The sequence below is a fragment of the Podarcis filfolensis genome (genome assembly GCF_964270895.1).
Source record: "Podarcis filfolensis genome assembly, chromosome: 13".
Classification (NCBI taxonomy): Eukaryota; Metazoa; Chordata; class Lepidosauria; order Squamata; family Lacertidae; genus Podarcis; species Podarcis filfolensis.
The window spans coordinates 23183165-23202903 of record NC_139615.1 but is presented as its reverse complement, the minus strand read 5'-3'; the positions used below and the strand labels follow the sequence as shown (position 1 = coordinate 23202903).

Sequence of the window (19739 nt, the reverse complement as noted above, 5' to 3'; positions counted from 1 at the left end):
AGTAAGCGTCATAGACCTAAAAGCTACAGCCTATTTTCAGAGTGTAGATGAAATTGTTGGCCATAATGATGGGAGTGTGCTAGTATTAATATTGCATTAAATTTGTGCACACAAGGGGGAGGGGTAATAAGCTAAACTGATCCTCATAATTTCATGCATAAAAGTGGTTTATCTGGAGTAAGTTCAAGTCTTTCTAAATATTTCCTGTGTACGCACATCTTAACCCACCAATCTTTTATGAGGCAGTTTCTCAAGGTTTACTAAGTGGTAAACTTTGACTCAGAAGAGGATCACTTAATAACCAGAACAGCCCTTGTTGCAGTTAACAAATAAATAGCAGTATCTCTTATACCTAATGAAGACATTGTTTTCAAAGTTGTTTATTTAAAGTACCACTTAATTCTCAGCAGTATTTCACTCTTTTATTCTTTCCCATCTACATTCCAAGATATTATTTATTTATGGTTGATACAAGTATTTCAAATTACTTCAGTTATTAAAATATGCATCAATGATACACCACTACCACCACTTCTTCCAGTGATTAGAACAGTTAATTGATGCTGCAATCTCTTTGTTTCCAGTAATAGGGTTTGAAGACGACCTAGTAGACATGCCTTTCAGCCAGGCTGTATATTGAAGACAGCATTTCATACCCTAAAAATCGAAAGTGGCGGTGTTGTTTTTAAAAAAAGAGAAGTTTGTAGTCCATATTGCTGTAAAAATAATATGGGAGAGGTGCAGGCAATGCCAGATAAAATCTCAGAAGCCTAAAGGGAGCTGACAAGCGTTTCAAGGGATCAGTACTCTGTTTCTTGTCCTTCCCCATCAACTGAGAAATTATGCAACATAAGCAACTCTGTGCTGTTTGCTTCATCCGCATAATGTATAGTCACGGAATTGAAATTCAGAGCACATTATTAAAAAACTTTTCTTATTTGATTTTTACCTTGCCTTTCCTCCAACTCAGGGCAGCACAGATATTCCCATTTTTAAAAAATCCTCACAACCATACTGTGAGGAGGAATGACTGGCCCAAGAGATTGTAACAACCTACATAGATGATTGGCAACTTGATCCTCGGTCTTTGTAGTTTAGTGGCAATTTGAACCTAGTCTGAAACTTTGAACATTGCATTATGTTGGTCAAGAAAGGAATACACACTGGCCTATCTATAAGACATTGTTTGTAAAAGAAGCCTGTGTCAGCCTTTCATCATTTTGGGGTTCAAGGTCACTCTGTCCCCATAGGCTCTTCCTGCACTCCCATTTTATGCTTGAGCACAGGATGCAGATAGGAAAAGCTGTGTCACAGGATGGCATTTCAGGAATTGAAATTGCAATTCCCTGGGAACAGATTGCCAACATTCAGGCACAAGCCAAGATTCCCTACACCTGGCATTTACTAGGTAGGCAAACAGGGCACAAGAGGTTTTTGCTTGCGGGTTCTGAATGCACTCAGCCCACCTGGTATGTCATTCCTACCATCCACCCTGGGGAAGGAGGGGGAGAAAAACACCTCTGGGTGTGAATGATTCCACAGAACACTTCCTTAATGCTTGCTATTACAGGAGAATGCATTTATCAAAGTTTTTGGGAGGAGGACTGCTTGGGGGAGTAAATGAATAAGTTGTTGGTTTTCCTAGCAAAGAGGCACGAGGACTGCCCTGCTTCTGCTCAGCTTCTTTGGAAACCATGGGCAGATTTTGGCTAGGAGAACCATAATCCATGCTGGCATGAAGAGCATAGGAGGGCTGCAGGGATGGGGTGCTGGTTTCTTGAGGGGAAGGTGGTGATTTCGCTGATTGCGGGCTTGCAGTGGTCACGGAGGAGCTCACACTAGCATGCTGGTGCTGGTGCATGAGGGCCTGAGACTTTGATGCATCCAAATTTCTGTTTGTTCCAGGTGAAGTATATGATGAGGGCTGCCAGGATAGGGTGGTCATAGTTTCCAGAGGGGAAGGGGATGGGTGTGCTGATCTTGTGCTTGAGGTCACACTAACATACCGTTGCTGGCTAATGAGGGCCCAAGACTCGGAGCACAGAGCATCAGAATTACCGTTGATCCAAGAAGAGGTGCCCAGTGGCTGCAGAGGTGGCGTGGCGGTGGTTTCTAGAGGGGAAGGTGGTGAGCTTGCAGGTCCTGTGCTTGAGGAGCTTATGGCATAGTTCTTGCTAACAATTTTTTGCTGATGCACCAAGGGCCAAGAGTCAGAAGGCAGAGTGTCAGAATTACTGCTGGGACTAACAGCAGCATAAGATCCAGAGGACCACTGGGTTGCGTTGGTAGAAGCAGACTGCGAACTGAGCGGCTGCATGCTTGAGGTTACAGGAGAGTCCACACCATCATACTTCCCCCAATGTGTGGATGTTGGAGACTTAGAAGGTACTTTGTCTGAGGGCGCAGAAACAATATTTTGATCTGCCACAGGGACAGAACTGTGCTGCAGACCATCTAGCCATGTATGGTGGTGGCATTCTGATTGGTAGACAGTCCGAGATTTGGGCGAGTGGAGGCTAGCTGTGTTTTGAGAAGGTAAGGAAGTAGGAAACGTCCCTGTGGGAGTCAAACTATGGGGGAGTCCTGCGGTTCTGGGTGGTACCTGCTCCTGAAAAATGGAATCTTGTCCCGAAACTGCAGAAGAATAGGACCTCTGCTGCTGAATTTGGATGGGAGGCTGAGTCTGGCTGGCTGGAGGCACAGGTTGGACAGGCAGCGTCTGTGGTGGAGTCTTCTGAAACTGTATCCCAGAGGGTTTTACAGAAACTGGTATGAATGGTGCTGGGTAGAGAGGAGGCATCTCTGGAATAAATGTGACAGGCGGGTATACAACTGGCTGAGCCCATGCTCCAGGACCCGTAGAGACAGGCTGAAAGATGGAGGGGGGTGGTGTAGTATTGTTAAAAAACCAATGGTTAACCAGATGTGCAGGCCTGGAGCCAATGCTGTCAGATTTCAAATTCTCATCCCTTCTGGTGGCTTGGGAATCCACTGGGTAAACTACAGGAGAGTTGGGAGTGTCTATCAGCTTGAGTGTCATCTCTCCCACAGGAGCTACTGGTTTGGGAGTCCCAGGTAAAGTACTAATTTCCTTGTTGGCTGGTGGTCCAAGACATTCAGAAGGCTGGAGGAGAGAGAGATGGGGCTGAGGCTTGCGAAGTGCAGTATTTAGAGAGAACTTGGGAACAACCAAAGGCTTGTTTTTAGGTGGGGAGTGGTCAGGAGTCACTGCAGAGTCTTGCACTTTGGACAAATCAGGATGGCCTGAAAGGTCTCTCGAATTGGCTGTGGCCCTATCATGCTCTTGCAAAGGAGATACTGTTTTTGGTATCCCCTTGAGATGGCCCTTGGGTAGAATGCAGGACTCCTTATCACCTTGCTTTTCGAGGGGGTCTGAAGCCCGGAGGAAAGTGGAGTGGGGCTGTGGTACCCCTGGAGCCTTGGGAAGAGGGGCAGGCTTGGGACTTACTACAGGTTCAGCTGCAGCCATCGTTTGGGGCAGCGACTGACAAGGAGCCACTGCAGCATTTTCCACTTCAGATGGGACAGGCTGATCTGAAACAACAACAATATTTACTGTTAAGAGAGAAGGGTCACAACTGCAGTTAGAAACAGGAGGAGGAAAACAGAAAGGTCAAGTGGTTCTTTCTTGAAGCCTCATATGGAAAACCTGGAGTAAGCTAGATCTAGATGCTGTTAGCAGGGGAACTGTTTGTTCATTTTTAAACTAAATATTTCTTTCTCTTTGGTGATCACTCCTAGCCAAGCAAGAGTGTCTTCCATGAATGTGGTCTTAACGGTGTATCAGTAAGTGACTGTGGAGGCCAATTCACTCACGGGATCATCACCTTTGTCATGCTGAGTGGGGCTTGCACGTTCCCATGATCCTTGTGAGCAATGCCATTGGGAGTCGCACTCCCAGTTGGGTCACCCAACGTGGTCAAAGGGGAGAAGCTAGACAAAGAATGATCCAAGAAGTCTTCGGCAGCAGAACAGGCAGAAGATAACAAGCAGTATGTTACAATGGCTGTGAAGGCGGATGAAGGCTGCAGCAGATAATAAGAATCTGCCAGTCATCATGATACTCATGCCATCGGAATAGAGCCTTACTGCGAAGACAGTGCGTTGATCAGCGGGAACTGATCTCCACACACCAAACAAATTCACACACAGATGTCTTCCGAAAACCCATCCCAAACCCACCCCCCAAAAGTCTCATGGCGATTGGCAAAAATTAGATCTATATTGCAAACAATATGAAAATCATAATAAAGAGAGCAAAAGACGCTGCAAATGAAAAGCACTTACTGGATTTGACAGGTGACGCTTTAGCAGACACAGGTAGTAGCAATGTTTGGACTCCACAGCCCTCCAGGCGAACAATATCAGGCATCTCCAGCAGGCACTGTTTGGCAGAGGAAGCATTGCCAAGCGGCAGGTGCTGCTGATAGGCAGTGCTGTAGGCAGCACGGAACTGGAAGAGCGACATGCCCTCGGGGTGCATGGCCAGGATGTGGGCCACCCGCTGTTTCAGTTCTTCCAGGTCCTTAGAAGGCTGTGAGTTCCTCAAGTTGGATTCTCTGGGCAGCTGGTTATCCCGTGAGTGTACCTCTTTGGCTAGTGGTGATGGCCCACCAGACTGCCATGCACTTGGCTGATGGAGAAGAATGCGGGAGGGAGGTGGCTGATGTGGAAGAATGCCAGAGGGAGGTGGGTGATGTGGAAGAAAGCTGGAGGGAGCCTGGAAGGAACTGTTGGCCTTGCTTGACAAAGCACTACGAGGCTCCTGGGAGGGTGGAAAAAATGGAAAAGTGGCAGGTGGGACATGCATGCTGCTGTTGCTGAGCCAGTTCTGCACTCCTGGGGACACAAAAGCAGCTGGAACAGGTGGGCTCCAATTCTGTGATTTATTTCCAGAGGGATTGCAGACGTTGAACGAAGACTTAAAGATGCTACCAAAGTCTAAGAAAAAAGCGAAGGAGGCCATTACTGCTGGGTCAGTTGACAGACGATGTTTATTTGTTAAAAAATATTTGTAACTCATGTCTCTGCCGCAAGCCCCCAAGGTAGTACGACATATATCTATCTATATGGTTTTAAAGACACCCTGCTGATATCAGCAACACCACCAATCAGAACACAAGGCGCAAGAGCAGACAACTGCTGTGACTTGGGATCAAAAAGTCAGTAAAGAGAAAGGTGAACTGCTGAAGGGGAGAAAATTCTACAGCTTTGATGCCGCTCCAAAGAAGCTTGTTGGTACCAACGGTGCTTCATAGGATGGGAGCACACAAAGAAGAGCCTTCACAGGTAGGTTTACAAGAGAGTTGGCAGCCCTGAAGGGATTCAGTGCTTTCCAGATGTTGTGGATTACAATTCCCGTCAGATCCAGCCAGTTTTGCTGCTGGCCAGGGATGATGGGAGCTGTAGCTCAAAACATATGCATGGCACCACATTGGGTACTCCTGAATTTGTGTTTTTATATTGTAACCCACCCTGTGATCCTTAGATGAAGGGCAGTACAATAATAATAATCCCCAGCATATTCAGGAAGCCTGGAAAAATACTCCTGCCTGAAATCCTGGAGAACTGATGGATCGGTAGACAATACTGAACGAGATGGTCCAAATGATCGGTCTTGGTAGAGGACAGCTTCCAATGTTTCTATGTAACCTTGCCAAAAAATCATTGACGTGAAGAAATTTGAACAAACCACTGAACTGTGCGCATCTTAGTCCTCCTGTGTTAACTATCTATTTCCTAGTTTCCCCCTTGGTCTTCTGTCATCTCTCTGTTATTTGCCTATGGAATCTCCATGTTTCAAGGTCAGCTAAGACTCTGAGAAGGACAGTTTGACCACAAAGGAATCCATCAGCAAAAACATTGTATTTGTTCTAGCCAGACAAATGGAGAGAACAAACAAGAATGGTTTGTTCTGGCAACCTTTTAATGAGTTACCAGCTACAACAGAATCCTGCCCTGTGCCTCGATTAATGCCAATATATTACAAAACCCTTTCAATACCCGAATGGCAGCTGCAACCATCCTTAAAAGAAAGTCCACTGTAAGTTTAAATGGCATAGAGACAGCTGCATAGAGACGGTGGTTTTACTCAAAGCTGACTCGCTGAAATTAATGGATGTAACTTAGTCGTGATCATTAATTTCCATGGCTCTACCCTGAATAAAACTTGCCTGAATACCACTCTGAGATAGTATCCCATTGATCTCCTTGCATTGACTGGATCCAATTATAAGTTATGTTGTATCCTGCCTAGTTTTTCTTACTATGTGTGGTCACATTAATGACCACCATAATAATGTGAATTATGGTGTCCTTTGGTCGTTAAGGAACCATTCTTTAAGCATTATAGAATGATGCTAGTGCTATGTCTAAGGATGACTAAGACTTATTAGGAAGCGGCAACTGTTTCATCTTTTGAAGACCTCGTAACAGTCAACAAATGCCCTAGCAAGCAAGATGGATTTCCAGATTACTTACCATCTACAGAAAATAAATCATCTCTGTAAACCATCTTAGGAAGTTAGCTCAATTTGTCTGTCAGTACAAACTGTGCTCTCTGTGACTTAAACTATTGTTCTCCTGCATCACCATCCCTGCATGGGTGAGAACAGAAAGGAGTCACCTTGGAGATTTACCTGGTGCACAGTTTGCTTGCTGGACCACTTTTGCTGGATGCAAGAGAGGCACAGGGGCAACAAGCAGAGGAGGGGCAGTCTTAACACCAGGACCTAAACAAGAAGAGAGGAAAAGAAATAGTCATATTAACCAGGAGGGATGTTTACATAGTCCAAGCAGTAATATTTCTCTTTCTCTAATGAAGCAGAGGCTGGATGGCCACATTATCAGGACTACTGTAGTTGATTTCCTGCACTGACAAGCGGTTGGTTTCCTTCCAACCCAAAAGATTCCATGACCAGTGAAGGGCTCAGCAAAGTTGTGTGTCTAAAGTCAGGTACAGGCCACAACCGGTTTACGCCTATCCAATAAGTGTGCGACCGCACACACATGCAATGGACCAAACCCAGAAGTTACCCAAAAACAACAAAAAGAAAAAATGTCCAGGTTTGAGGCGAAACACAGAACAGAACAGATACTTAAGTGGTTGTTCCATGAACTAGCCATTACTGGGAGGCAAGCAAAAATTATGCTGAATTGGACAGTAGCATTGCAGACTTTTCTGACTTCGACTTACATTTTGCCGTTTTCTTTTTCTGCTTCTTTTTCGTTTTGCTTTTTCCTAAGTTGGAGAAAGGGAAGGGGGAGGAAGCCAGTGTTGATTCTGGAGCCTTTTTAACAACCTGAGGTTAGGCTTACTCATGCCTGATTTCAGACAAACAGGACTTTCCCAATGCAACTGAGAGACCAACTGAGAGCTAACGATTATTGGTTCAATTTGAAGGGAGTTACTTCACCAGATGACCAAAGCTGACAAATTAAATCAACTCTATGAATAGATGAGCAAAAGTACCGTATTTTTCGCTCTATAGGACGCACCCGAGCAAAGGACGCACCTAGTTTTTAGAGGAGGAAAACAAGTAAAAGATATTCTGAATCAAATCAGTGTTGGGGCTGAAGGGGGAAGCCCGGGGTTTCCCCATAAAGCCCCGGCATCCCCAAGCTAGAACAGCGAGACGCTGCGCAGTGCTCCATCTCTCTGTTCTGGCTTCGGGGACAGCCTTTCAAGCCTCCGCAGGGCAGCGGGGTGCCTTCACCCCGCTGCCCTGCGGAGGCTTTGCGCAGCTAACCCCGAAGCCTTTGGAGCGCAGCGCGAGGTCCCGCTGCGCTCCAAAGGCTTCAGGCAGCTATCCCTGAAGCCTGGAGAGTGAGAGGGGTCAGTGCACACCGACCCCTCTCACTCTCCAGGCTTCAGCGAAAGCAACACGTAGCCTCCGGAGCGCAGAGGGAGCGCTCCCTCTGCGCTTTGGAGGCTTCGCATTGCTTTCACTGAAGACAAGGAGCCTGCATTCGCTTCATAGGACGCACACACATTTCCCCTTCATTTTTGGAGGAGAAAAAGTGCATCCTATAGAGCAAAAAATACGGTAAGTTGCTGGTGGTGATAATGACTGAATCAGATATTGGAATAATATATCTGCTTATGGAATAATATATCATTTGGCAATTTGTTGGTTTTTAAAAAATAAACCCCATGGCTGCAATGGTATATAATTCTTGTGACTTACATCTGAGTCATTTGAATTGCACTGTGAAGTCCCACTATATTCAGTAAGTCCCAGGAAAGAATGCAACTTTAGAGCAAAGGAGCATTGAGTCTCATCTCCTGTTTGGTTCTGGCTCAGGAAAGAATTCAGATTTGGTGGTTACGAGACCAGGGACCAAAATGCAATCTAGCTTTGCTGGCTATCCCAGACAACATGGGAGTGGAATGTTGCAGTCAATCTTTCCCCCTCCAAAATTCACCTGATCCAATCGAAACAACACATTTAAGTCTGTCCTCTCGGTATCTGATGTTTAAGTTAGGCATTTGACGCTCCAAAAACTCCAGTGTGTCCTTGTGGCCTTGGTTGATGCTGAACTTCTCCAGGTCAATTTTTTTCTTGGCCAGCAGGAGCTCCTGCACTTTCTCAACCCTCAGACCTTCGCTGTATGTGCTTATGAGGTTGGTGAGTAATGCCAAGACATCTGTCAGTGAAGCTAGAGGAGGGGAAAAGCATATTAGCATGAAGACTAGGGTGAGGTAGCAGCAGCAAGCAAAGATGGGGCAAAGAAAGGAAAAGCAACTGGGAAGAAATATATGGTGCTGCTCCTGCTCCAGCCAAGCTTGCTGTTTTGTTTCACTTTAGTTCTTAGGATTCCTGGCATATTGGTTGTATTTTATAAAATGCCACAAACTACTTTGAGAAATCTAATCCTGTTAAATAAACCTCAGAAAAAATCTGCGCACCGCGTCAAATATTAACACAATGTTTTCTTTAAAATGTCAATACACTTTGGGAGTGTTACAGATCAGGAAGAGGCCAATATTCTTCTACAATTGAAGGACTAAGCCATCATCAGACCTGTGCCATTGATTTCAGGGAGAAGAAAAGGCTAAGGAGTAAACCCTACACAAATCTGGAGTCGCTAAGATGGTTGGATGGCGTCTTTTATGCTTCATTCTGGCAACTCCTGCAACCAAGCTGGTGTCAAACGTTTTGCTCTGCTTTCCTATGGACCATATCAGCAAGGCCAAGGGGGTGGGGGTCTTGTCATCTGGGTATCCCAGGTGCACTCCGTTGTCTCTCGAGACAGACGGATGCCAACAACTCCAAGAATAACTAAATCTCCAAGGATCTCTCACCATTTTCAACCTTACAGGAACCTTGTGAGGTCACAGTTACTGTAAGGCTGAGAAACTGACCAAAGTCACACAGTGAGTTTCATGACTGGGTGGGGAAATGAACCTGGGACTCCTCAATCCTACTCTGACATTCTGACTACAATGGTACCTTGGTTCTCGAACTTAATCCATTTTGGGAGTCTGTTCAACTCCTGAAACTGTTCAAAAACCAAAGTGCAGCTTCCAATTGGCTGCAGAAGCTTCCTGCACTCAAATGGAAGCCACGTCGGACGTTCGGTTTCCAAAAAATGTTCGCAAACTGGAAAATTTACTACCAGGTTTGCGGCATTGAGGAGCCAATTTGTTTGGCAACAAAGCTGTACTACCAGGTTTGCGGCATTGAGGAGCCAATTTGTTTGGCAACAAAGCTGTTTGGGAACCAAGGTTTGACCGTACTCTACTTCACCAGTAAATCAAGCCAGAACACTGCGTACCACGGATTCTATGATTCTATAAAGCATGAGGAATCTTACAACTAAAAACGCAAAAGGTTTCTAGTCTTTACGGTTGCAAGAGTAAGTAGAAAGTGTCTATTTCTGAATAAACATGCCTGGGACTGTACTCACAATTGTGTTCCTGCACAAACACCAATATGCACAGAATACAGAAGCAAGTCCCACGACTACAGAGAGATACTTCACCCAATGCCAAGGCATACAAATCAATGGTGAATGTGATACAAATACTCTAGCTGGCCTTTACACTCCCACTCCCTCTGTCAGGCCTCTGTGCTCCTTCTGCACCTGGACCCAGAATCCTCCAGAGTTAAATGCAGTCTTACCAGGCTTTTTTTTAAGCACATTTTGGTTCACAGGTTTTGATTTCCCAGCAGGCCGTTGCACATTTAAGGGGACAGAAGCACAGGACTGGGGCACAGTGGAAAGGCAGGAAGCTGGAAGAGAAAGGAAGATGGAAATCCATTTGTTCTGCTTTCTTTCAAATTTCAAAAAAACCCTACACCATTTGATAGAAATATGCCAGTTTGGTCCCATGCCCTGTCTCCTTCTGCACCTGGACCCAGGGTGTTGGACCTGGGAGACCTGGGTTCAAATCCCTCTCAGCCTAACCTACTTCACAGGGTTGTTGTGATGATACAAGTGAGAAGGAAGAGAACCATGACACCTTAAGCTCCCTGGAGGAAAGGTGTGATATCAACTTAGTAAGATATATAGTGGGATATAAAGTAAGTTAGTCACAGTTTGGCCAGAAAGAAAAAAAGCAAAGAAACCCTTGGGATCAGTATAACGGCAATTTACAGAAAGTTATGAGCATGACTACAATATACTTCAGTACATAAGCTCCAAAGAACTACGGTTGCCATATCTTGAAAAGCAAAAAAAGAGGACAGCCCAAGCCGGGGAAATAGGCTCTTTTCCTGCTCAGGCTGGCAGCAGCTGCGGCGTGCGGAGCAGCCTGTGCCCAAGCCACACAACCCCAAAAATAAAATAAAAATACCCCCACCAAAAAAACTATGCATTTCCTTTGAAATGTAAAAATCCCCCCAGATAGGCATGTTGGTCCCCCAAAAGAGGGCATGTCCAGGATTTCCCGGACGTATGGCAACCATACCACAAATTTTAAAATGTCTATGGTTTGAGGTTTTTTTAAAGGAATGTGTTATTAGGCCTCACCGTCACAGAGACATCTCACCTGGCTTTGTTTCCTTTAAGTCTTGAGACAGGGTGTTTGATCCTTTGGAAGATGGAGATTTATCCAAAGAGGGACCAGCACCGAATGAGACAGGGGGGAGGCCAAGACTACCGGAGAGAAGTTGAACCACACAGTTGTGGGGCCACTTGCCATTTGTGAAAGAGTAGCGAAGGCCCGGCACATCCAGGAGGAAAGACATTAGGTCTTTATACCCCAAATCTTGGCTGAAAGTCTCTAGGTCAAACCCATGCTTCTTCTCTAGGTTTTCCTTCAGTGTCTTTATATTCAGACCAGCAGGATGGTTTCCAAGAACATCGAGGATTGGCACCAAGGCAGCAGCCAGGTCTGAAAAGGAAGGATGTACTATTTCAACCTGGTGAATCATGTTGATACTACTTATCTCCACATTGGAAAATTGGGGATCAGACTGCAAGAAACTTAGGCTGCAGGACACTTAGTTAACACATGACCAGGGTGAGATTTGCTTAGGCTGCCAATTGTCATCCTATACTAGTTCTCTATAGCTACTATGTAGCTGTACTCGGTATAGAGAATGGAGAATGCAGTCCCCCTTCTCATCAAGTGGACAGAAGTGGAAGACTCCTTCCAGTTGCCCCAGCAGATATCGTATACAGACTAGCCTCTTAATCCTCACCTCTGGCAACTGGAAAAATAACAGCCCTCCTATTCTATGCTACCTGCTCTGCAGCATCAGTGCTTTTGAGGAGCTCTGGCTGATACTTGGGCTTTTCAGGGGCGGAGGTGGAATGGATGGGGCAACTTTTTCTCCCTAACTGAAGCTTAGTTAGGTAGCCTGGGTGGGAAAGGCACCGTAGACCCATCAGAGTGTGGAGTTCCCCACTGCTGAAAGTGCTTCATCTGTTGCCTCTGGTTTTCAAAAATGGCCCAGGGTCATGTGCTAAGAGTTGCATCTCTGAGAGGTAATTTGACTGAAAGCTGCAATGGGCTAGAAAAGGCAGAGCCCTAGAGACATACCTGAAATGGGAGACTTGTTACATCTCTAACATGGAGGTGTTTACCCCCAGGTGGGTATATCTGTATGTCTCCTCTGATAGAAAAAACTCCCAAGTGCTTGACTATTGGTGCCAAGTCTTCCCCCAACAGGGTGGCCATTTTGAGACACCATGTTTCAGGTTGCTGCAATTTCTGGAATTCCCTCTGTAAACTAGGAGTTCCATGAAGAGAAGCAAAGTACTATCCACACTTAGAGTGCTTAAGATCTACATTAAATAGACATGGGATTGAAGTAGTGGAGATAAGATTAAGCATAGGTGGGGTGGTGGTTGGGGTTGAGTGGAGTCACAATTCAAAATGAAGAGGACAAGCCACCCGTGTACCACATTCCAGATGCTACCTGCAGTACCAAAGAAACCTCAGGGTTCAAAACAAAAACTTACCAGATTTCTTTCCCATCAGTGTCTGGGGCACAGAATTTGAGTTGAAGGCAGAGAAACCAGCATCAAGCGAAGGAACGGGGCTAGGGGAACCTACCAGAGGAGAAAACAAAGGTATTGCTGAGGTGGGTCTTGAAGAAAAGAATAGGGACCCAACAGATTTAAACATGGCAGAAGGCCATGGGACAGAGTGAGGATGAAAGTGGTCACACGTAGGCCTACAGTTTAACTCCCCTTGATAAACCATGAGCAATAAGCCACTGTACAAACCTTAACTGAACTGAGAGACTGAAAAGGAAGTCTCTGATCACATTTGGCAGAATGGGCCACATCAACAACAACTCTTGTCATTGAAAAGGTGGGATACTCCTGTCAGGCCAGGATGCTGCAGCCTTGAATATTGTTCCCCAACCACCTCCCAGGGGTGAACTAGGCTACTTTGCAGGTCAGGCATTTTTCTGTTACATTTTCTTGAGACCGCCATATACTAATGCAATCTATGGCAGACTATCTAGCATCCCGCTTTTGGAAAATCTTCAAGCAAAGATTTGAAGTGTCTGTGTATGGGGGAGGGGGGGAGAGAGTCCTCCCTGCATAGGTCAGCTGCATGCCTCCCCCCCCCCATTCAAACCCAGCCCTTTCAAACTAACTGCTTTTGAAGGGCACCAGAGTCTATCTTTGGCCCCATATGGGGCTTTAGTACCCATAGAGCAATTAATGGATCAAGTGTAGATACAGCTCTGCATCCAGAATTCCTAGGCAGCCTTACCGGAGTTATTTCTCATTAGCCCATCAGTTGTGGTATGTGAGCTGCATACAGAGAAATCCGAGTCCAAGGAAGGAGCTGAGCTAGAGGGACCTGGGACGTGATATAAAAAGACAGGTTATGAAACATACCTTCTTTGTTCAGAGTAACATGACATAAGCCAATCACGTGTCACAGCCTGCACACTTTCTGCAGCCTTTACAAGTAGTTCTTTGCTTATCAAGAGAGAAATCCAGCTTGCACATCACCAGCAAGCCCAGGTTAAAAGATGGGAATTGCAGAAAGAAAAAGAAGGCACATGAGACAGCCAAAATACCAGGCAGACTGGAGAGCCTCATGTGACAAAACCTACCTCATTGCTGTTACTTCTGAAGACTATCTTACCGAGCCCAGCCTTGCCCTCGTACTCTCCCTGAAGCCAATTCATACACCCTTACCCAGGCCAACAATGAGGCTGGCACTCTAAAACAGTCACAGAATTGGGGTGTGTGTTGAACTCACAAGTGATAACATTTCAATCTTTGCCTTACGCAATTCGAGCTGGATGATGCAATTCCGGGTCCTATTGCTGTTTCTGAGAATCAGACCAGGAATATCCTGCAGGCAGGACACTGTGTCATTGTAGCCCAGATCACGGCGGAACATCTCCAGGTCAAATCCACAATTCTCTAGCAGGGCCTTTTTCAGCTTCTTCACCTTCAGACCCTCAGGGTGGCATTCAAGGACGGCCCGGATTGGCACCAAGGCAGCTGACAGATCTGAAATGAAAGCAGTGGATTCACTTCTCACGTCTATTGTACCCTGCACTATGACAGCACTCTCAGGATTATGCAGGTGTGGTAAGCAGAAAGGCTTGGCTAGAAAGAAACCTATAATGGATACCCCATGAACAACAATGAGTTCAGGAACTTGCTTTTAGCAAGGAGTTTGACGGAACTACTGCAGAATCAGAGATTGAAGCCATGGCCTAGGAACCACAGGACATACGATCCGGTCTCCTGCCAAGTGTAAGTCATTTGTCGCTTACACACACAGCAACATTACTCAAAGCAGCTCACTGTTTTACCTGGTGTCTGGCTTGCTGGTTCTTCCACAAGGTTCTCAGTACTGACAGAAGAAAAAGTAGCACAGGTATCTATAGGAGAAAAATCAAATCAGTCAGGAATCAGTTTCAGAATCAGTTTCTCAGCATGTGCGTAATAACTGGAAATGGGGAAGCACAGGAATTTGTTCTCAGTGGAGAAAAGATTACTCAATATAACGCTCAGAGAACTCTTTTAATCATGCTGAACGGTCAAGGCCTAGTATTCAGCGTCTCAGTTCTAAGACTAGTTCTACTTTTGAGTTTCCTTCATATTTCACTCTGTTAGTCTGGCCTCTTCCCTCTCCACCCCTCTTTGACTCTTGTCCTTAACAAAAATTTAACCTGTGAACTCTCTGGGACAGGGAGCTGTAATTATTGCTTAAGAAACTCTGTAAAGTGTACTTTGACTCGTCTACAAATAACAGCAACAAGTCTTCATAATATGGCTTCACTCCACTTAATAAATCTTAGGAGTGGGGATGAATTCTGTATCAATAAGTGCTGTAATTTTGGACAATAACAACATGGATGGGAAAATCCAACACAGCAACAGCTGGAACCACCCCCTCAGATTTTAAATTGTTTGTCTGTGCTGTGGTTAACACACAGCTCTCAAGGAAGCAGGATGATGATAGTTAAAGGAAAGGGTAATACAAATTCAAGTTGACAACTATTAACTATGAAAACTAAACCGAACCTAAAGGTTTAGAAGTGCTATACCTCTAAATACCAGTTGTGGGTGAGCGAGGGGAACTGTCAACATCTGAAAAGGGCTACTGCCTTCATAACCTGTTCATGGGCTTCCTAAAAACACCTGGTAGGCCAAGATGTGAAACAGGACATTATACTAAATTGAGGGTAGAAAAATCTGTGGCCTTCCAGGTGTTGCTGGACTACAATTCTCATTATTTTATGGTCATTAGTCCTGCTGGCTGGGTTGCTGAGAGCTGGAAGTCCAACCATATCTAGAGGGCCACAGCTTCCTTAACCCGGCTTACTGAGCTTATGCTGGATCCAGTGTTAGAAAGTGGGATAGGAAAGCTAGGAGCCAAATGGCTTCTGGGGCCTGGATTGTGGGCGACCAAAACAGAATGTCTAGTCACAACGGGGAGGGGGGGTCGGCAACACTTTTTATTTATTAATTTGATATGCATGAATTAATACGCAATTCACATAAGTGATACATTGTTAATATCATATTTTTAGCATAAATGGTTAATACTGTACACGTTTAATTTGCTGTTTACAATATTGGTACCATACTTTAGTTTTCAAAACGCTCTACTCTTTATTGTTAACATATTGTCTCTTTAAACATATACTTCCAAGGCTTTAAAACACATACATTTTAATAATCCTTGAGTGTCAGCCAGGCACAAAAAATGTTACCCAGACTTTTGGATCTGTTCGCAAACGGAGAATCTTTAGGCGCAAAATGTGCCTGGTGCTCTGCTAATGTCGAACCTGGCTGGATCTTACATGAAGTGGGCAGTCAAAACTTTCAACTGCGACCCCACCTCAAGTTGCTTTTTTAACGTAATTATGATCGAGAAGATCAGAAGCAACCCCATCTCTCCCCACCAAAAAAAAAATCAAATTCAGCTTCTTGCCTTGTACCTTCAAAAAGCTGAACCATGCAGTTGAGTCTGTTCTGTTGGTATGTGATGTTTATTTATTTTTTTAAAAAAAGATATTTTTTGAGGTTTTACAAAAACATAGGTTTACAAAATAGAAAAAAGTCATATAGAAAGAAAAAGATACAAAAACGAGAGCATACATAAAAAAGAAAAAAGAAGAAAAAAATACGAATTACAAAAAACAAATAGATAAAAAAGAATTAAAAACAAATCCGTTTTTTGTAACTTTAAACTCATTTGCTTGTTTCCTTGGCCTCCTCACACCTCCCCTTTTTGTATTCCCATTTAAATAATCAAATGGTATGTGATGTTTAAATTCAGCATTCGCTGTTCCAAAAATTCCAGTGTGTCTGTGTAGCCTCGACAAACGCTGAGCTTCTCTAGGTCAATTCCAGCACTAGCAAGAAACAATTTCTGTAGTTTCTTAATCCTCAAACCCGAGTGATACCTCTTTAGAAGACTGAAGAGCAACCCCAAGACTCCTGCCAGAGCTGCCAAACAATGCAGATTGCAAATCAAAATTCCTTCAGACAGTGATATGATGCAGAGTAATCCAGATCTCAACTCAGTTATTTTTAGAAAGACATCTTTAAGAACCCAGAATGCTCAACCTTAAAATGAGCTAAGCACTATAACCATTCCCCCCTCTGGCTCCAGTCTATTCCATGCCCCCCTCCCATTCACTTACCTATCTGCTGCCGCTACACCCTTCCACACCCATTCACATATAATCCCCCAAACTCCATTACCTCATGAAAGTGGTAACTGTTGCCACTGGCAAAAAGGCTAGACAGAAAGCTTCTCCCCAGCCCCCTCTTCCCCCTCTATGCCACCTCCCTGATGCTTGGAACGCTGCTATGGCAGTACCTGGGCTCAGGACCCCTATCCTGAAAGCTAAGAACAGATTGCCCACATCCTTATATGAGTCTCAGCATTAAGGCTCCTCAGAACCACCTTGAAAGCCTCCTGGACATTGCCAATTCTCATCCAGCAACGTTGTACTGTATTTGGTTGTCTGAATCTATCTTTCATGGAAGATTTTGCAGGACAGCCCAAGTTTGCATGATACTGAGCTTCCCATGTTCCTCTGTGGATGAGTTTTAGTGCAGATGTGAGTCCTAGGGCCAACCAGAATTGTATTTACTTATTAACTCAGAAAGACAGCTAATATTTGTATTGGAGAATTAAATTTGGCTGCCAGTCTCCAACAACATAGACTTGGATTTTTCTGTTTTGTTTGGAGCTGGTTTTAATGTGCATGCTATTTATTTCCGTAAGCCCCTTTGAGTTACTTTTGTGTTGTTAAAGAAGTGACTAATAAGCTTAATAAATAATGGTTTTAATACGTAAGGTATACATTCACCCGTTTCTCCTCCAGGGTCTTCTTCATCCGTTGACCTCAAAGCGGGCACTTCAGAGATGTCCACCCCATTCTCTTTTCCTTCAGCCCATTGGCCAATATGGAATCCATTCGCTAGCTTTACAACTGGGACCTTTGAGTCACCATCTTCCACAACCACAAAGTCCTTCATTTCAGCCAGAAACTGCTTGAGCGAGCTGTACCCATAACGAGTGATTTGAAGCTGGTAGCCATGCAGCCGGTGAAAGGCCCCAGCGAAGTCCCCAAAACTGAGCCCCAGGGGGTTCCTGAGCAGTAGGTGCAGCACATTGCGCTTCAGGGCATTGGGGTCCCCCTCTTCCAAGGCCATGAGCCCTGAAGTCTGGTGGAAACATCAAAGAAAAAATAGTACCAGGTGATTCACTTCTCTGGAGATCCTCCCTGCCTTACATCATTTGTTTTCTGTGGCTCTGAAAGAGTTACGACACCATCGGTGTGCTTCATCTGCATGATGGGAAAACTCAGAGACACTGTAGCTTGGGCATTTCCTGAAGAGCTTTAGGCCAGACTGGCTTTTGGTGGCATTATTTTGATATAAGAGAGGTTCGCACACTCTTTGTAGTAAAATGGGGGAGGAGGAGACCTGGGCTATCCCTGCCCCCACAATAAACACCACAGCCATTCTTCCTGCCTGCAGTGCATGTTCAGACAGCATGGAAAAGGATTACAGCTCCTCCATTACCTGAGGGATAGCTCAGTTGGTAGAGCAGGAGACTCTTAATCTCTGGGTTGTGGGTTCAAGCCCCACACTGGGTGAAAGAGTCCTCCATTTCCGGGGGTTGGACTCTAGATTATCATCATGGTCCTTTCCAACTCTATGTGGGGAGGGACTCCAGTCAGGGTCCCGCTCTGCACGCTGGAGCTCTTTTCACATGCAACAGCCCTATTGGCTGTTATTTACTCTGAGCTTCAAGGGGGAAGTCAATGCGGCTTACCTCCAGGCAAGTATTGCAGCCTTAAATCGCAGCCCTAGGTAAAGGTAAAGGGACCCCTGACCATTAGGTCCAGTCGTGACCGACTCTGGGGTTGCGGCACTCATCTCGCTTTACTGGCCGAGGGAGCCGGCGTTTATCCACAGACAGCTTCCAGGTCATGTGGCCAGCATGACTAAGCCGCTTCTGGCGAACCAGAGCAGCGCACAGAAACGCCGTTTACCTTCCTGCCGGAGCAGTACCTATTTATCTACTTGCACTTTGACGTGCTTTCGAACTGCTAGGTTGGCAGGAGCAGGGACCGAGCAACAGGCTCTCACCCCGTCGCAGGGATTCGAACCACCGACCTTCTGATCGGCAAGTCCTAAGTTCTGTGGTTTAACCCACAGCGCCACCCGCGCCCCCCAAAAATCGCAGCCCTAACCCTGTCTAAATCCCATTTAATTAAATAAGGCCTTCCTCCAAGTGAGGTTAGGATTGCAGCTTTAGCCTAGATCCAGCCAACTTTGGTTACTGAATGGAGTAGGAATAACATAGTTTACTTTGTTGCTCAGGGCAGGAGGGATCTCTCAGCAGTGTAAACTGCTTCTGCCAGAATCTGGGGCTAAATTTATCAACTCCGGCACAGATTAACCACCCAGCCTACCCTTCGTTTACTCAAGATAAGCCTCTCCCAAGTCGGTCGTGGTAACTTCTTAGTAAACACTGTGAACAGTCCTATGCGATGTTTCTTGGGGCTGAGACGGAATTCGTGTACCCATCGAACCGACGGGGATTCGATTCTGAGCAGGCACTACCACAGATCGCTTCGGATTTCATTTTTATATTTCAGTTTTAATTACACGGTAAGGGGAAGAGCCGAGCACCGCTAACGCGCTGATCGCAACCCTGCAGCAAACTGCTGATTAAGAGGGGGCGTGGAGAGGGGCTGCGGGGGAGGGGGACAAAAGCCCACGTGAGTTAAAATGCAACAACAACCCTCTCCCACCCGCCAGGAACAGGACATTTATTCAGAGTTTAAGTCCTCACCTAGTTCCGGTTCTTCCTCCTGCAGCTGAATTGGGGAAATGAGGCAGAAACAGGAAGCGTTCAGCAACTCTGCAGGAAACAATAAGAGCCGGCTGCTTTAGTTTCTATTTCTCTTCGTCACATGATCGCGCCTCTTGCCGCATGGGATTTGAGTCACAGCATCCTCCCTAGTTTGGGAGGGTAAGAAAGATGCCTTGGGAGACCGGCGTCTCCCTTTTCTATCACCCAGGGTCTCGTTTCGTTTTTATAGTACAGTAGAAGCCTAGACATTGTCTACTCAGAAGTCAAAACCACTGGGCTTTACTCCCGGGTAAAGTAAGTATCAGCCCCAGTTGCTTGGGGGGGGGGAGGAAATGTGGGGGATGCAAGTGATTTGAGCACATGCTGTGATGTGGGAACTGAATGCCTGCGGATGTGGGTTGAACTTTCAGCTCGCATGACAACCTTATTGTAGCTCGAGGTG

General features: G+C 45.5%; 1 protein-coding gene across 3 annotated transcripts; it reads right to left on the bottom strand.

Annotated features, from left to right (window-relative positions):
• Positions 1–400: 400 nt before the first annotated feature.
• On the bottom strand, positions 401–19345 carry LOC310746608 (uncharacterized protein). Of its 3 annotated transcripts, XM_083580534.1 has the most exons (15): positions 19277–19345; positions 17280–17637; positions 16231–16407; positions 15897–15950; positions 14262–14330; positions 13726–13953; positions 13199–13288; positions 12433–12522; positions 11015–11359; positions 10146–10256; positions 8446–8679; positions 7217–7261; positions 6660–6752; positions 4309–4962; positions 401–3555 (listed from the first exon to the last, which is right to left on the bottom strand). In XM_083580534.1, exons 2-15 carry the CDS (start codon positions 17623–17625, stop codon positions 1565–1567), a joined length of 4527 nt encoding a protein of 1508 aa, XP_083436660.1. In that variant the 5' UTR covers positions 17626–17637; positions 19277–19345; the 3' UTR covers positions 401–1564. The 3 variants fall into 3 exon arrangements, with proteins under 3 accessions (XP_083436660.1, XP_083436662.1, XP_083436661.1); XM_083580536.1 differs by lacking the exon at positions 19277–19345 and having other exon boundaries at positions 16231–16313; positions 17280–17417; XM_083580535.1 differs by lacking the exons at positions 17280–17637; positions 19277–19345 and adding an exon at positions 16871–17236.
• Positions 19346–19739: the final 394 nt, after the last annotated feature.